This window comes from Mustela nigripes, chromosome 14 (assembly GCF_022355385.1).
Source record: "Mustela nigripes isolate SB6536 chromosome 14, MUSNIG.SB6536, whole genome shotgun sequence".
NCBI classification, from domain to species: domain Eukaryota; kingdom Metazoa; phylum Chordata; class Mammalia; order Carnivora; family Mustelidae; genus Mustela; species Mustela nigripes.
In genome coordinates this window covers 14,942,261-14,957,835 of record NC_081570.1, presented here as the reverse complement: position 1 = coordinate 14,957,835, position 15,575 = coordinate 14,942,261, and the positions used below count along the sequence as shown (strand labels likewise).

Sequence of the window (15,575 nt, the reverse complement as noted above, 5' to 3'; positions counted from 1 at the left end):
TCTCCCAAGATAGCCTAGCTAGTAAATGAGGAAGCTGGGACTCAAATTCTTTTCTTTCCCACTTCCAGAATACTTGCCCTTCCTAATGTGTCACTTGTTTGTCAGTGCCCAGGGATGTACAATACAGTCTAAAAGTAATCCAAATTGTTAATTTTACCCTAAAATATTTCTGGGGTTCCATTTGGTTTATTGCCTGTAGCATTAAATTTTCATTACCTCATTTATGGGGCACCTGGCCGGCTCAGTCTGAAGAACATGCAGCTCTTGATCTCAAGGTCATGAGTTTGAGCCCTTCTGTGGGTATACAGATTACTTAAAAAACAACAACAAAAAACCCTTAAAGTTAAAAAAAACATATCTTTATTACCTGATTTAATAGGTAATAGGTAATACTCTTGCCTTGAATATTATAATTCTGTAGGATTGATCCAAAATGCTAGGCTTAGGTAAGGTACTTGTATTTGTGTTTTATTCTTCCTGTATTTGGATTCTGTGCTTTTTCTAGTTAAAAAAGAGAAAGTCAGGTGTTTTCGCACAGACTGACTATAGACAGTAAGAAAGAACCAAAGCACATATGCTAGATGTGGTAGTGAATAATAGGAAAAAGGTATTCTGTGGGGTGCCTGGTTGGCTCAGTTGGTTAAGGGTCCACCTTCGGTGCAGGTCATGATCTCAGGGCCCTGGGATTGAGCCCCACATTGGGCTCCCTGCTCAGTGGGGAGTCTGCTTCTCCCTCTGCCCCTCTGCTCATGCTCTCTCTCTGGCTGGCTGTTTCTCTTTCTCAAGTAAATAAAATCTTAAAAGAAAGTTATTCTAAAATCCGTGCTTAATTATTGCATTTAGATTTTCAAATAAGAGCCCTTTGAAGAGAATTAAATGATTTGAAGATGGCTATTGAATATGAGAATTCAGTGAATGTAAATATGTTTATTATTTGAGAGAAAAAGTACAAGTCGGAGCGGGTGGCAGAGGGACAAGCAGATTCACTGCTGAGCTCAGAGCCTGACACTGGGCTGGTTCTCAGAACCCTAAGATTATGAATGGAGCTTAAGTCAGATGCTTAACCAACTTAGCCCCTCCTTTCCTTCTCAGTGCAGTAGCAAATCCTGTTGATTTTACTGTTTAAACTTGGCTTTTTCTTTTTATTTCCACTATAGTCTTTCAAGCCATAATCATCTCTTACCTAGACACTGGTATAGTCTCCTAACTAGTCTTATTTCCTCTGCTGTCTTCCTCCAGTTAATGGATCTTACTACTTCTCTTTCACTTTTTTATTACTGTTAAGTGTATATTCGTAGTCACCATTCACTCATCCTTCTTTAGATGAAATGAATGTGTTCAGTATTCTCTTGGGAATTCTTTACAACTTTTTCACAGTCTAAAATCAGAATTTTTAAAAGTTGAGCAATAGGGGCTCCTGGGTGGCTCAGTTGGTTAAGCAGCTGCCTTCGGCTCAGGTCATGATCCCAGGGTCCTGGGATCGAGTCCCGCATCGGGCTCCTTGCTCGGCAGGGAGCCTGCTTCTCCCTCTGCCTCTGCCTGCCTCTCTGTCTGCCTGTGTTCACTCGCTCTTTCTCCCTCTGTCTCTGACAAATAAATAAATAAAATCTTAAAAAAAAAAAAAGTTGAGCAATAGTTAGGGAACACAGAGGAATTAACATTCCTTTTTGGTTGCTTCCTTGCTGTTTAAATAGTGAACATTAGATGTACGGGATGGAGTAGTTGGCAGTATTTGGAGTATGGAAAGGGACAGGAAGTGAGAATTGGAGGAGTTCACGTGGCCATACAGACTGGGCTACTGGACTCCTCTGTCTTCTAGTCTGTTATTATAGTACATTAACACTACTGAGTAACTTAGGTGAAAAAATCAAGTGTAGAGTTAGGTGTCAAAATGAAATAAATCCAAATCTGCTCGATGAAATGAAACAGGTACAAATGCCAAGTGTTCTGTGTGCATTGAAGTGATTGCTTATTATGCACAGAATGCCTCAGACATGACTTTGTGGCAACTTTATATGGGAGGAAAAACGTATAGGAAATAGCTTATCATAGACAATGTGAAGTAGAAAGTAGTTATGAAGTAAAGAAAGCATACGTAATCTCTGGGTCATTGATAATGGGAAAGTGTCTCCGATCCACATTACTCTCACAGCATTATGGCACATCTGCCTCTTGATGAGTGGTCAAAGGATGTGAGTGTATTTTACTTGGAAAAGAATAAAGTTCTCAGATATTTGAAGGGTTTTCCTGTGGAGTAGTGTACGCTGGGTGTGTGGAATCCCTGCATTTGATATTAGGTTGAATAGAGCAGTGAGACACTTCCAGCTGTAATGTGGTATTTTTTTTTTTATTAAATTTTTTATTTTTTATAAACATATATTTTTATCCCCAGGGGTACAGGTCTGTGAATCACCAGGTTTACACACTTCACAGCACTCACCAAAGCACATACCCTCCCCAATGTCCATAATCCCACCCCCTTCTCCCAACCTCCCTCCCCCCAACAACCCTCAGTTTGTTTTGTGAGATTAAGAGTCACTTATGGTTTGTCTCCCTCCCAATTCCATCTTGTTTCATTGATTCTTCTACCCACTTAAGCCCCCATGTTGCATCACCACTTCCTCATATCAGGATCATATGATAGTTGTCTTTCTCCGCTTGACTTATTTCGCTAAGCATGATACGCTCTAGTCCATCCATGTTGTCGCAAACGGCAAGATTTCATTTCTTTTGATGGCTGCATAGTATTCCGTTGTGTATATATACCACATCTTCTTGATCCATTCATCTGTTGATGGACATCTAGGTTCTTTCCATAGTTTGGCTATTGTGGACATTGCTGCTATAAACATTCGGGTGCACGTGCCCCTTTGGATCACTACGTTTGTGACCCAGCAATTGCACTACTGGGTATTTACCCTAAAAATACAAATGTTGTGGTATGGTTTTTACTGTTGATAAATTCACCACGATTCTTTATCTTGTGAAGTTATTTGTAGTGGTCAGCTTTAATCTGTGTTACCATTTTTCTAGCGTCCATAAATACTTTGACTCATTTCTAGGTACTCTAATTAAATCTCCCCTTTGGTACATCGACAAGCAGTGTTGACCTATTGGTTTAGTATACATGTGCTTTGGCTTGGGTTTACTGCATATGGGTAGAAATGGATCTTTTCCACTTACTACCTAAGAGAGACGTTTGTTAAGAGTCCTGTCAAAAAGCTTGTTGGACAAGTTTGCATATTGCTAGGTCATTAGGTAGGGTTTCAGGAGATCCTTAGACTAATAAGATCCTGTATTGCTTTCTGTCATTGAAAGAAATGCAGTTTGCTGAGAAATCGAGCTACCCATTTTCCTTTTGGATACCTGTTTCCTATTATGTTGCATAACACTTTTCCTTGTTTGCTTTGTGGATTCTTAGGATGAGACTTTTAACTTCATTGGGCTAGATCACGCTGATGAAATATTTTGAGTATAAGATCCCTTTCTGCGATATTCTAACAAGTTCTGGGGATATAGAGTGGTAGACAGAACAGATAAGAGTGCTTGCCCCACTGGGGAGTTCTTATATTATTGTAAAATTTTATTTTTATTTAATTTTAATTTTAATTTTTTCATAGATCTTATTTGACAGAGAGAGAGAGTACATACAAGTAGGGGGAGTGGCAGGCAGAGGGAGAGGGAGAAGTTGGCTCCCTGCTCCCTATGTGGGGCTTGATCTCAGTACCCCAGGATCATGATCTGAGCTGAAGGCAGATGCTCAACTGACAGAGCCACCCAGGTGGCTCAGTTATTTTATTTTAAAAATTTTATTTTAAAATTACATGTAATAATACTCATTTTTTTGAGTAACAGCTTTAATTGAGAGTTTTTGAATTCTGTGTGGTTGGATTTTGCTGTGAAGTGATTTGCTCTTTCTACCTTTATGAAAGATGAACATAGCGGGAAGACATTAATAAAACCATACAGATACAAAAAAATCCCCCAAAACAATGAAGTGTACAATTCAGTGTTTTTTTTAGTATATTTACAGACTTTGTAGCCATCACCAAAGTTTTAGAGCTTTCAGATTACCTCAGAAAGAAGTATATACCCTATAGCCATCATTTCTCCTTCCCCTGTTTTTATCAATCCCCCCAGCCCTAAGCAACCACTAATTTATTGTTTATACGTTTTGTCTCTAGATTTGTCTAATTTGGGTAGTTCATTTAAGAGGACTTGTACAAATATGTAGTCCCTTGTGACTGGCTTTTTTCGCTTAACATTTTGTTTTCAAGGTTCATCCATGTTGTAGCAGGTGTCAGGTTTTCCATTTCCTTTTTTTTGGTAGATAAAATTCCGTTATATGGGTATACCACATTTGGTTTATATGTTCTTTAGTTGATGGACATTTAGGTTGATTCCACCTTTTGGCTGTTGTGAATAATGCTAATATGAACATTCATAACAAGTTTTGTGTGGATATGTGTTTTTATTTCTTTGGGATATATAGCTAGGGGTGAAATTGCTGAGTCACGTGGTGACTCTATTGCTTAACCTTTGGGGAAACTCAGTTTTCATTTATTGTAGGTATATAGTTCAGTGAATTCTGACAAATGTGGAGTTTTGTAACCCTGCCTCACTGAAGATACAGAAAAGTTTCATCACCCAATTCTAGTCTTTCAGTTCGCTGGCATTGCAGATAACCTTTCCCCACGCCCTGGCTTTTGGCAGTCAGTGAGCTTTATTCCATTCTTGTAGTTTTGCCTTTCTCAGAATGTTGTATAAACGGACCCAAAGCCTTTTTTGTCTAGTTTCTTTCACTTAATTAGCATTTGGTAATCATTCACATTGTTCTATCAGTAATTCATTCCATTTCAGTGGTTTGGGGTATTCCATTATATGGGTGTACCATATTTTATCTGTTTACCAGTTGAAGATAATTGCGCTCTTTGCCTTTTTTGGCCATTATGGATAAAGATGCTATAAACCTTTGTGCTTAAGCATTTGGGTGAGGATAAATTTTCATTTCTCTTGGGAAGTGTGTATAAGTGGGATTGCTGGGTCATACATACAAATTTATGCTTAACTGTGTAAGAACTGCCAAACTGTTTTCCCAAGTGGCTCTACCATTTTGTACTATGCCAACAGCGAAGTGTGAGATTTCCAGTTATTCCTCATCCTCGGCACTTGGTATTGTCATTTTGTAGACCTAATAGGTGTAGTGATAGTTCACTGTTGTTCTAGTTTACACTCCTTATTGACAAATGATGCTTAGCATCTTTTCATGTTTTTGTCTGTCATCTGCACATCTGTTTTGGTGAGGTGGCATTTTTTCAAATCTTTTGCCCATTTTGAAAAAAGGTAGTCTTACTTTTGAGTTTTGAGGGTTCTTTATATAATCTAAATACAAGTCCTTTAATCAGATTCAAGATTTTGCAGGTATTTTCTCCATTCTATCTTTTCATAACAGTATCTTCCATAGAGTAGAAAATTTTAATTTTGAGATAGCCAGTTAAACAATTTTTCTTCTTTTAAAGAGCATGCTTTTAATATCACATCTAAGAACTCTTGGCTTAGTCCACAGTCACATCTATTTCTTTCTATAGGTTTTTCAGAAAGTTTTAGCATTTAACATTTTACAGTATGTCTATGGTATGATTTGAATTTTTGTTTAAGGGGTAAGTTATATGACAAAGATTCATTGTTTTGCATATGTTTTTTAAATTATTTCAACACCATTTGTTGAAAAGTATATTGTTTATTCATTTAATTGCCTTTACATCTTTGTGAAAAGTAAACTCACTAGGTTTTTATGGCTCTGTTTCTGAATTTTCTAGTCTGTTTCATTGATGAGTCTGTCAGTCCTTTTGTTGATGTCTCAGTGACTTGAGGGTCATGTATTTTAAGGTTTGGATGTGTTTTCTATGTTCCCTTCCTTTTGTTTATTCAAAGTCAGGACCATCGTTTTCCCTATCATTAAAAACAAATCTATAATATTCTTTTATGTAGGAACAATATATAGCAATATCCCAAATTCACGAGTCATTTCTTCCTTTCTATCTGGATTTGTGAGCCACAGTTTGACCCACAGAGATAGAAGATTTATCATGTGGGGAGAATGTGGGAGATTGTGTACATTCTTTCCTAGGAATACAGACTGAAAATGATTGCATTGTGTACAGGTGTACACGATCACCATTGTCTGCATCATCCTGGTGTATTGCACCATGTCTATGAAAAGAAAGATTCTTATTTCTTTGACCCCAGAAAAAAGGTAGAAAATCAGAAAGAGGTAGAGTCACTGATAGAATCCCCATACATTTTATACAGAATGGTAATGCCAGATCTTAAAGAATCAAGAAAATCTCCTTTAGCTCTTCGATAGTCTGTGGTTTTTTAATTTCTTATTTTTAAAATTTATTTTAAAAATTATGTTAACATATATAACCTAACATTTACCATTTTAACCTTCTTAAAATTTTTAAAGTTTTTTTTTAGTATTCTGGACACCCAACGTGGGGCTCAAGCTCTCGACCTCAAGACTAAGAATCATATGTTCTACCGACGACCAGGCACCTCCCTGGCCCTATTTTAATCTTTTTAAAATGTAGAGTAGTGTGACCTTAAGTACATTCATGTTGCTCTGCACCCATAACCACCGTCCATCTCCAGGTCTTTTTCAATCTTTCCTAACTTGTCATGGTTCTTTTTAAGCCCAAGTTCTACTACTAGAATTTCAGAACATTGTAATTATGATCTCATCTTCATATTACATTTTAAAAATGGTCTACCAGTTCAGGTAAATGTCAAGTCCTTGAAAATTTTCCAAAGTTTAGAGTTTTATTAAAAACTTGAAGCCAGTAATAGAATGTCCAGTGAAGGTTGACTTTTGTCATATGTGAATGGCTAGCTCATTCAGTTCTTTTTTTGGAGGATAGCTTTTAAAATCTGTCAAATGTGTGTTCCATACTTGTTATTATCTGGATCCATATCAAGAGAAATCTAGTATACCAGCATATTTTATTTGGTTATTATCTAAGGCTTTTTGAGATGTAGGAAGCAAATGGAATTGCTAATTGCACTTTATCCTTTTTAATGTTTCTTCGAGATGGGCATTTTTAATGGAAGAGGGGTACTTTGTTGCCTTCTGCTTTTGCTTTGCCACATGGATTGACCATGTTTTAATCTGAAGTGGGTGTTAGTGTAACACTTAAGTGTTTGTCTTAGAATTAAAAACTTGAGAACTAAAAGCTAGGTTTGGAATTTGAGTTTCTTTTTCTTTTTTTTTATGTGTCTTTATCACTGTATCTCATAGAAAGTTTTATATTTTTGTCTTGAGTAGAAGTATTAACACCGTGGTAAGCAGCCATTTTCTCGGTAATGTTGTTTTTGTTTTTGTCTTTTTTTAACCCATCTAAGCAGCATATGTTTCTGGGTATACTTAAATGTTACTGTCAGGAAATCAATTTCTGAGTTAGTAGAAATCCAGAGTTCTGAGTTGGTAGAAAACCAGAGCCAGAAAAGGGGCTTTTCTGGCTGCGCACTTTGAAACCAGTGTTTCCAGATTTATAAAAAAAATGCAGTATAATGGTTCCTAGTTAACATTTATGTGTTGATTTCTAGAGACTTTTAGAGCAAGGATGGGAAGGAAGGTATAGGCTTTTTGTACTTTTGTAGTTTCCAATAAAAGGGTTCAGAAAACTTTTTTTTTTTTTTGTAAATTAGCAAAAACTCTGGACAGAAAGCTCCAAGTCTGAATACTTACATATTTTGCAGAAGAGATATTAATGTGTTTAATTAAGGGATGCTGCCGAAGACCCTGCTGGAGGTGTTACATGATACAACAACTGTGTTAGTCTTCTACCAGTGGAAAAAATCTGAATTTCAGTAAAGGATTTTGGACCTAAATTAACAGTCCAACATTAAATCGAATTGAAATAAGGAATAAAATTGGCTAGTTTTATTTCCCTTGCATTTTTAGGGGGAAAAGATACAGAACAATGAAGAAAGTTTTGGTTTTCTTAGAACAATGATATCTTTTTTAAAAAATATATTTTCTTATAGACTCCAGAGTTAAAGCAGGAATAGTTATGTCATAGTGTTTAGGTTTGGGAATGCAGTTTCTGTTTCACTTTTGTCCACTCAGTTACTAACGTTTTGACCCATGAGATTTCTATAGTTGCTGGATAGGATCATTCAGGATGTTGTACTTTGTGGGACATTTTACATACTTGATCCATACTTGACAACCTCAAATTAATTCAGTCCTGTCTATTTCATCCTTCATAATGACATGCATTAATCTTTTCATTCTTATTTTTAAATTTTTATTTTTTAAAAAAGATTTTATTTATTTGTCAGAGAGAGAGAGAGCGAGCGAGCGAGCATGTGCGCGCGCATAAGTAGGGGCAGCAGCAGGCAAAGGGGGAAGCAGGCTTCCTGCTGAGCAAGGACCCTGATGTGTGGGACTTGATCCCAGGTCCCTGGGATCATGACCGGAGCCAAAGACAGGTAGACACTTAATGACTGAGCCACCCAGGCACCCCCATGCATGATATCTTTGTGAAGCAGTGCATAGTATAAAAATTCTGCCCTTATCCCAAGTTCTCTTCCTTTCTCATTATCATGCCTTTTTCGATTTCGTATATGAAAAGAAGAGAGGAGCTCCTGGCTGGCTCAGTTGGCAGAACATGTTATTCTTGATTTTGGGGTTGTAGGTTCGAGCCCATGTTGGGTGTAGAGATTATTTTAAAAAGTAAAATCCAAAAAAAGAGAAGGTGTAAATTGACTCATTACCATATTGCCATAAGGCTTAAATAAGAAATGATGCAGAAAAAGATCTTTATCACATGTTTTCATCTCCTGAAATCAGTGGCCTGTGTCTTCTCTATATTAATTTGTGCAATGGATTTGTACTGTTGCTTTCCTTTTCAATGAGGCAATAATAAATTGAGGCTGTCACTTTAAGAATACTACTTATGCTGAACATTGATCCAGGATAGTAGCTTTTCTTACAGTGGACCAGGCAAAGTTTAGGAACATTCAGCAGGGAGCTGTAAATGGAACATTAGTGTTTCAGCGTACTGGTGGAAGATTTCTGTTGACTTTGATTACTTGTTTTCTAATTTCTCAAAGTCTGCCTTTTGAGGAAATACTGATTATAGGTCAAACTCAGGGTCAGATATGATTGTCATTGATCAAGAAGCTTCATCCTAATGAGAGGTCATCATTCATGAAATTTCAGTACACATGTGTGCTTAAAAAGTTATAGGTCCCTTCTTTTTTTCCTGACATCAGTAGGAAACATTCAGGTCATTATGTAATCTCATAGGTCTTCGAACTTCTTTGATGAAATTTGGTCTTGAAAATTTTTTATCTGCCTAATTGACATTTAATGTGGAGAGTATGTAGTAAGTACTTTAATAATCAATTTAGAGTCTGTTGTGCTTTAATATTTAATACTCTCTAATCTTCTAATTTTATTTATTTCTGAAATCTGTTAATTTTTTATAGAAAATTAAAGTGAGGAATTAAAAATATTTTGCATTTGTATTTCTTTTTTTTTTTTTTTTTTAAAGATTTTATTTATTTATTTGACAGAGAGAGAGAGAGGGAGGGAGAGGGGAAGCAGGCTCCCTGCTGGCAGAGAGCCTGATTCGGGGCTCAATTCCAGGACCCTGAGATCATGACCCGAGCCCAAGGCAGAGGTTTAACCCACTGAGCCACCCAGGCACCCTGCATTTGTATTTCTACTTAGGAGTTTTAAATTCACTTATTACATACTATCTGGCTAGTTTTTAAAATGATTTTGCCTATATTTCCTAATGATATAATATATAGCAATTTGAACCACAGAGGTGTCAAGAGCGTATGCATCCTGTATTTCAGTTATAAGATTTTTTTTTTTTTTTTTTTTTAAGATTTTATTTATTTATTTGACAGAGAGAAATTACAAGTACACTGAGAGGCAGGCAGAGAGAGAGAGAAGGAAGCAGGCTCCCTGCTGAGCAGAGAGCCCGATGTGGGACTCGATCCCAGGACTCTGAGATCATGACCTGAGCCGAAGGCAGCGGCTTAACCCACTGAGCCACCCAGGCGCCCATTTCAGTTATAAGATTTAAAAAATAAAAACAACATGCTCGAGAGCATTGCACATGAATATTACACAGCTCATTGATTGAATTAGAATTTTAAGTGGTACTATGAGAAGCCATTTGATTGCTACCTTCAGCCCAAACGTAAAAAGGTGAACATCCAGTGATTTATGCTGAGGATACAGAGGTTGGTGAAAGCTGGTAATAAGCTTAATGCAGGCAGAATTAGGAGCACCTGGGTGGCTCAGTTGGTTGAGCAACTGCCTTCAGCTTAGGTCATGATCCTGGAGTCCCAGGATCGAGTCCCACTTCCGGCTCCCTGCTCAGCAGCTCCTTCTGCCTGTCTCCCTGCTCATGCACTCTCTCTCTCTCTCAAATAAATCTTTAAAAAAAAATGCAGGCAGAATTAGGTTGATATATGTTGTACTGTTACCACCCTGAACGCGCCCGATCTCGTCTGATAAATGTTGTAGTGAAAGAGCTTTATAAGCCCGTCATTTCTTTGAATTAACTTATTTATGGAGAAAATGCCTAGAAGTGCCTATTTCATACTAATTTGTAGAGGCTGTTTTTAGTGGAAATGGGATTAAACAACTTATTTGTAAATTATTAAAGTTGATTTTTTATTGAGATATTATTCACATATAATAACATTCATACTTTTGAAGTGTATAGCTCAGTGAGTTTAGCATATTTATGAAGATAGGATTTATGAAGGTAGGCAATCATGACCACTAAGAATTAAAGAAGGAGAAAATTGCTTTGTAAAATAAGTTCACTTGGTCTGATGCATTACTTGCCCAGTCTGTAGTACTAGGTATTTGTTTTTTGTGGGCAGATGATTCAGTTTGAACCAAGAATTTGGAAGTTTCTGGAATTTTGGGGGTGAAACTTCATTGATGCTTCTATGAGATGAACTGCTCATTTAGTTCTGTCATGTGGATAGGGCAACCATATTTTGACCAGGTTGTGATACTGTTTTTTACTATGCAATGAAGTGTTCTGTCTGTGGACACACTGATATAATAGGAAGAGAGTGATCTCTATTTTATTAATTAATGAATTAAATTAAACAAGAGTGTGATCTTTACAATTCAGGGAGACCTGGCCTGACCATTTAGCCTTGTTAACTTGGGCAAGTTACTTCTTGCTGAACCTCAGTTTACAGGAGATACTATAAAATGGTTCAGTGAAGACAACATAGTTGGTTAGGCTTGCAGGCTACTTTAGATTCAGATCTCTTGACCTCTATTTTCTTTTTTACAGAACTGTGTTTTTGTTTTAAAATAAGTGATTTTTACTCAGAACTTCTTTTTAAGAAACAGTTTTATCAATCCACAGTGTTCTGTTTGTGGTTTACAGATAATAAAATAAAAACAAAATCATCATTCTGTATTTGTGGCCCAGGAGAATGTTTGTTACTGGGACTATTGACCATAAAAATGATCGCCTCTTTACAAATCTTGTAATTATATTTTAGCCAATAAAATAACTAATAGAAATCAGGAACCTTAGCCTTCCTTTGTAATCTTAAATGGTGTGCCTCAACGTTTGGGACATAGTACCGAGAACTCTCATTTGAGAACTTATTCTTAATGTGTGAGAATTAGCCTTAGCTAGAAAAAGCAATAGCTGTTGGCTTTGCAGAAGAAAAAATAGTCTTATATTTTCCACCATTCATGTAACCACAATGCAGCTGTAATTCAAAGAAAGTTTTATTTTAGCTAAGGGTTATCTTCATTTTGAGAGAATTGACAAACTCATTATGAAGAGCTTTTGTCCTGGAACTTGTTAGCCTTATATTTTCTACATTGCAAACTTATATATAGTTTGAATGAAGTAGTTCCTTTATGAAATGCTTTAGCTTTGTTATTTTTTGAAGCATTTTATTATTTTTTAAAATTTTCCAAATAAACTGGGGCGCCTGGGTGGCTCAGTGGGTTAGGCCTCTGCCTTCGGCTCAGGTCATGATCTCAGGGATCGAGCCCCGCATCGGGCTCTCTACTCAGCAGGGAGCCTGCTTCCCCTTCTCTCTGCCTGCTTGTGATCTTTCTAAAAAAAAAAAAGAAAAGAAAAAAATTATTTGGAAAAAAACTGTTTACTGAAATTTTACAGCATTTTAAATCAGTTCTTTGTGTCTAGGCATTTATGACAACTTGAACTGTGGTCTCAGGTTGCTAGTTTTTAAGAATTGTCTAGAGACTCTTAGAGTGTTACTAATTTTTTTTATTAAAGATTTTATTTATTTATTTGACAGATCACAAGTAGGCAGAGAGGCAGGCAGAGAGAGAGAAAGGAGGAGGCAGGCTCTCTGCTGAGCAGAGAGGGGCTCCATCCCAGGACCCTGGGATCATGACCTGAGACAAAGGCAGAGGCTTTAACCCACTGAGCCACCCAGGTGCCCCAGCTTTGAGGGTTTTTGCTTTATTTTCCCTCTCCCACCTCAGTAAACTGTTGCTACTTACATATAAAGGATTTATCTTCTAAGGATTCAGATTTCATCAATTTGTGGTGATTCATGTAGAGTTATTATTTGCAGCTGTCATTTTGTCTTCCTCAGTGTTTCATTGCATTAGAAAGAATTATGATACAACAAATATGAAGTATTTGTTAGGTTTAAGGAAGCATTCTATTTCATTTGGGGTTTATTATATTCATAGTCATTTTAAAAAATACACTTGAATTATTATAGAAACATACAATACAGTTATGTAATCCTACTGTCTGGAGAGAATTGCTTTTAATCTTTTGGTTGTGTGTGTGTGTGTGTGTTTTCTGGTTGTCATTCTTAAAGAGGTAAAATATCACTTTACCAGGTAGATGGAGCTCATTTGGTTTTGAAGCTTAATAAAATGATAGTCTTTTGTCTTTTAACAGAATATCTTGGCAACATGCTGAAATATTTTAAATATTATGCTGGGGAGCCTTTTTTTTTTTCTTTTTAATGGGGATATGGGGAAAGTAGCAGCTAAGTAGAAAAACAAGGAGACAATTATATTTGCTATTTCTCTGTAGTTAGCAGAACAGACTGTGTCTTTGTCAGTAATTTCCACGTATCTTCCTGAATATCCTGCTTATACTTTAAGTCTTTTTCTCTAGAAAGTAAAGGTGGTACAGTCTCATCCTGGACCTAAAGTGTGGAGGCTTGTGCAATTTTATTTGTTTTGAGTTGCCATGGAATGTTTATCATGGGAATCACTTTTGCAGAGATTGACCTGATTACATTAAGAAATTTGAAATATTTGTTTTCCAGCTTTGTAGCGAAGTAAATGAGTAACCTTACTAATTGAGTGACGAAAGTTGGGTCATTGACAGAACCTTGTGACGGTAATTTTCTGTTAATGCTAAAGCAAGGCATTTTTGAGTTCTCTTATCCTTAACTCGCTCTTCTAGAATCCCTAGAGGACCTGTACAACAGCCCCTCGAGGACCGAATCTTCACTCCTGCTGTCTCGGCGGTGTACAGCACGGTGAGTACCTGAGGTCTCTGTTGCGGCGCCTAACTTCTGGCACGTGAGCCTTTGATATCACAGCAATGTTTGTTTGATTGTCATGTGAAATGTTTTTTTGACAAAGGTTCATTAAAATCAGAAATTGAATTAGGTATATTTAATATAAGAAGGGTGAATAGGCTCTTCTCCCCTTCATCATAATTTAATAGTGAAACAAACATTGTCTTAAAATACATTGGCTAGTATACCGTTGTCTTTTTCTTCCTTTTTCATCTTTCTGTAAATCAACTTCTGGCCTTATCTTGTGACTCTTGAAGACACTGAGTTTTAATTTTCTTTTTTGATACTAAAATTAAAAAAAATTTTTTTTTAATATTTAAAGGTTTTTCATTTTTTACCCTTCTCTGATTACAAAAAAATGCAAAAGAGGTTTAGAAATGAGAACATTGGTTTTAATCTGGGAAATTTAATTTTTTATGTTAAATGATTAATTCAAATTCATAAATGAAGGGAAATTTAAAAGGTAGAGGATGAAGGTCATAAAATTAAAAGCAGATTTCAGGTGTCTCACAGTGAGCCTAAGGGAATTTAAGTAGAATGGAAGAGTCAGACATCTTTTTATTGTTTCAGTTTATCATACCAATAATTTCTCATCTTCCAAATAGGGTGCTTCAAAGAAACTCAGAATGGTGAGAAAGATGAGTAAATAAGTCATTGTAATCTAACGTGGTATGATAAAGCAATGATTCTTATCCTTTTGGGTTATGAATTACCTTTAGAATTTGAATGTAGCCACAGTGCTTTATTCTCAAAAGTGTTTACATATAATTTCAGAATTTTGCAAATGTTCGTTAGACCATTCATCAGCTCAAGGTTAAGAACCTTTAGTTAGAGTTGCAAAGGAGTTAAGAACCTTTAGTTAGAGATGGGAAAGGAAGAGGTCACTCATTGAGGAAGTGGCACTAAACTGGAAGGCATAGAACTTCTCTAGGCATAGTAGGGAACACAAGGCCTTCTAGGAAGTTAAAATTCAGACACATGCTTAAAGGAGTGGTCAGTAGTCAGCTTTGTGTGGCAGTGTTCTGTTGCAGAAGTAGAGATGAGATAGTAGATGGGTTTTGGAGGTTTTAAGATTGTTGTGAAGACTTAGAATGTTATTGTTTAGGAATGAGTAGGTAGGATGGTTTCCCTGAAACAAGTCTCAGTTTACACCTGTTGTAGTTCAGTTAACACTTGTAAATTATTTGAACCCCCAACTCTTCAGATGGACTCCAGTTAGGTGACAAATTGCCTGATCATCCTAGTAATTGAGAACATTCAATTTACATTGAAAAACAGTTTTTAGTTTTTTTCTGGCGTAAACTTTCTGTAGGCAAACGGTTTTGTTTTGTTGTGTTATGTTTTGTTAGTACTGACCTTAAGGGCATCTTAAATTTGTCTGGCATAACTTTTTTTTTTTTTTTAAGATTTTATTTATTTGACAGAGATCATAGGTAGGCAGAGAGGCAGGCAGAGAGAGAGGAAGGGAAGCAGGCTCCCTGCTGAGCAGAGAGTCCGATGTGGGACTTGATCCCAGGACCCTGGGATCATGACCTGAGCTGAAGGCAGAGGCTTTAACCCACTGAGCCACCCAGGTGTCCTGAGTCTGACATAACTCATAAAATACATTTTTTTTTTCTAATTAGAAGTATACTCTTTGCCATTCAATTTCTGTTTCCAAGATTAAGATAAGTAAAAGAAGAAAATGAAAATTTCTAGTAATCTTGAGTGATTTCTAGAAGCAACTACTATAACCATTTTTTGGTATAGTTTCCTTTGTCTTTTTTTCTGTGTTGTAGACTCTATATAAGATATTATATTCTATTTGGTCAGTTTATGTTATAATGTTAGCTTTTCCTATGCTGTTTGAAGCATGTCGTAAATAATGGTTATCTATTTTGTCATAAGAATTTAATATTCACTGGACATTTGACAGATATTTCTTGAGCTTTCAATGTGTGTCAGGCACTGTTTGGCATTGTGAATGTAGTAGTGAGCAAACCAAACCT

At 36.4% G+C, this 15,575-nt stretch overlaps 1 protein-coding gene across 19 annotated transcripts in view; it reads left to right on the top strand.

Annotated features, from left to right (window-relative positions):
- Positions 1-15,575, top strand: part of EIF4G3 (eukaryotic translation initiation factor 4 gamma 3) — a 355,154-nt gene that overhangs the window by 81,226 nt on the left and 258,353 nt on the right. For all 19 annotated transcript variants that reach the window (XM_059376541.1, XM_059376540.1, XM_059376533.1 and 16 more), the window contains one exon: positions 13,470-13,545. Coding sequence is in view for 17 of the 19 variants with exons in the window: in XM_059376533.1 (XP_059232516.1) it covers positions 13,470-13,545 (76 nt within the window). In the remaining 2 variants the exon portion in view is untranslated. The remainder of the gene's footprint in view (positions 1-13,469; positions 13,546-15,575) is intronic.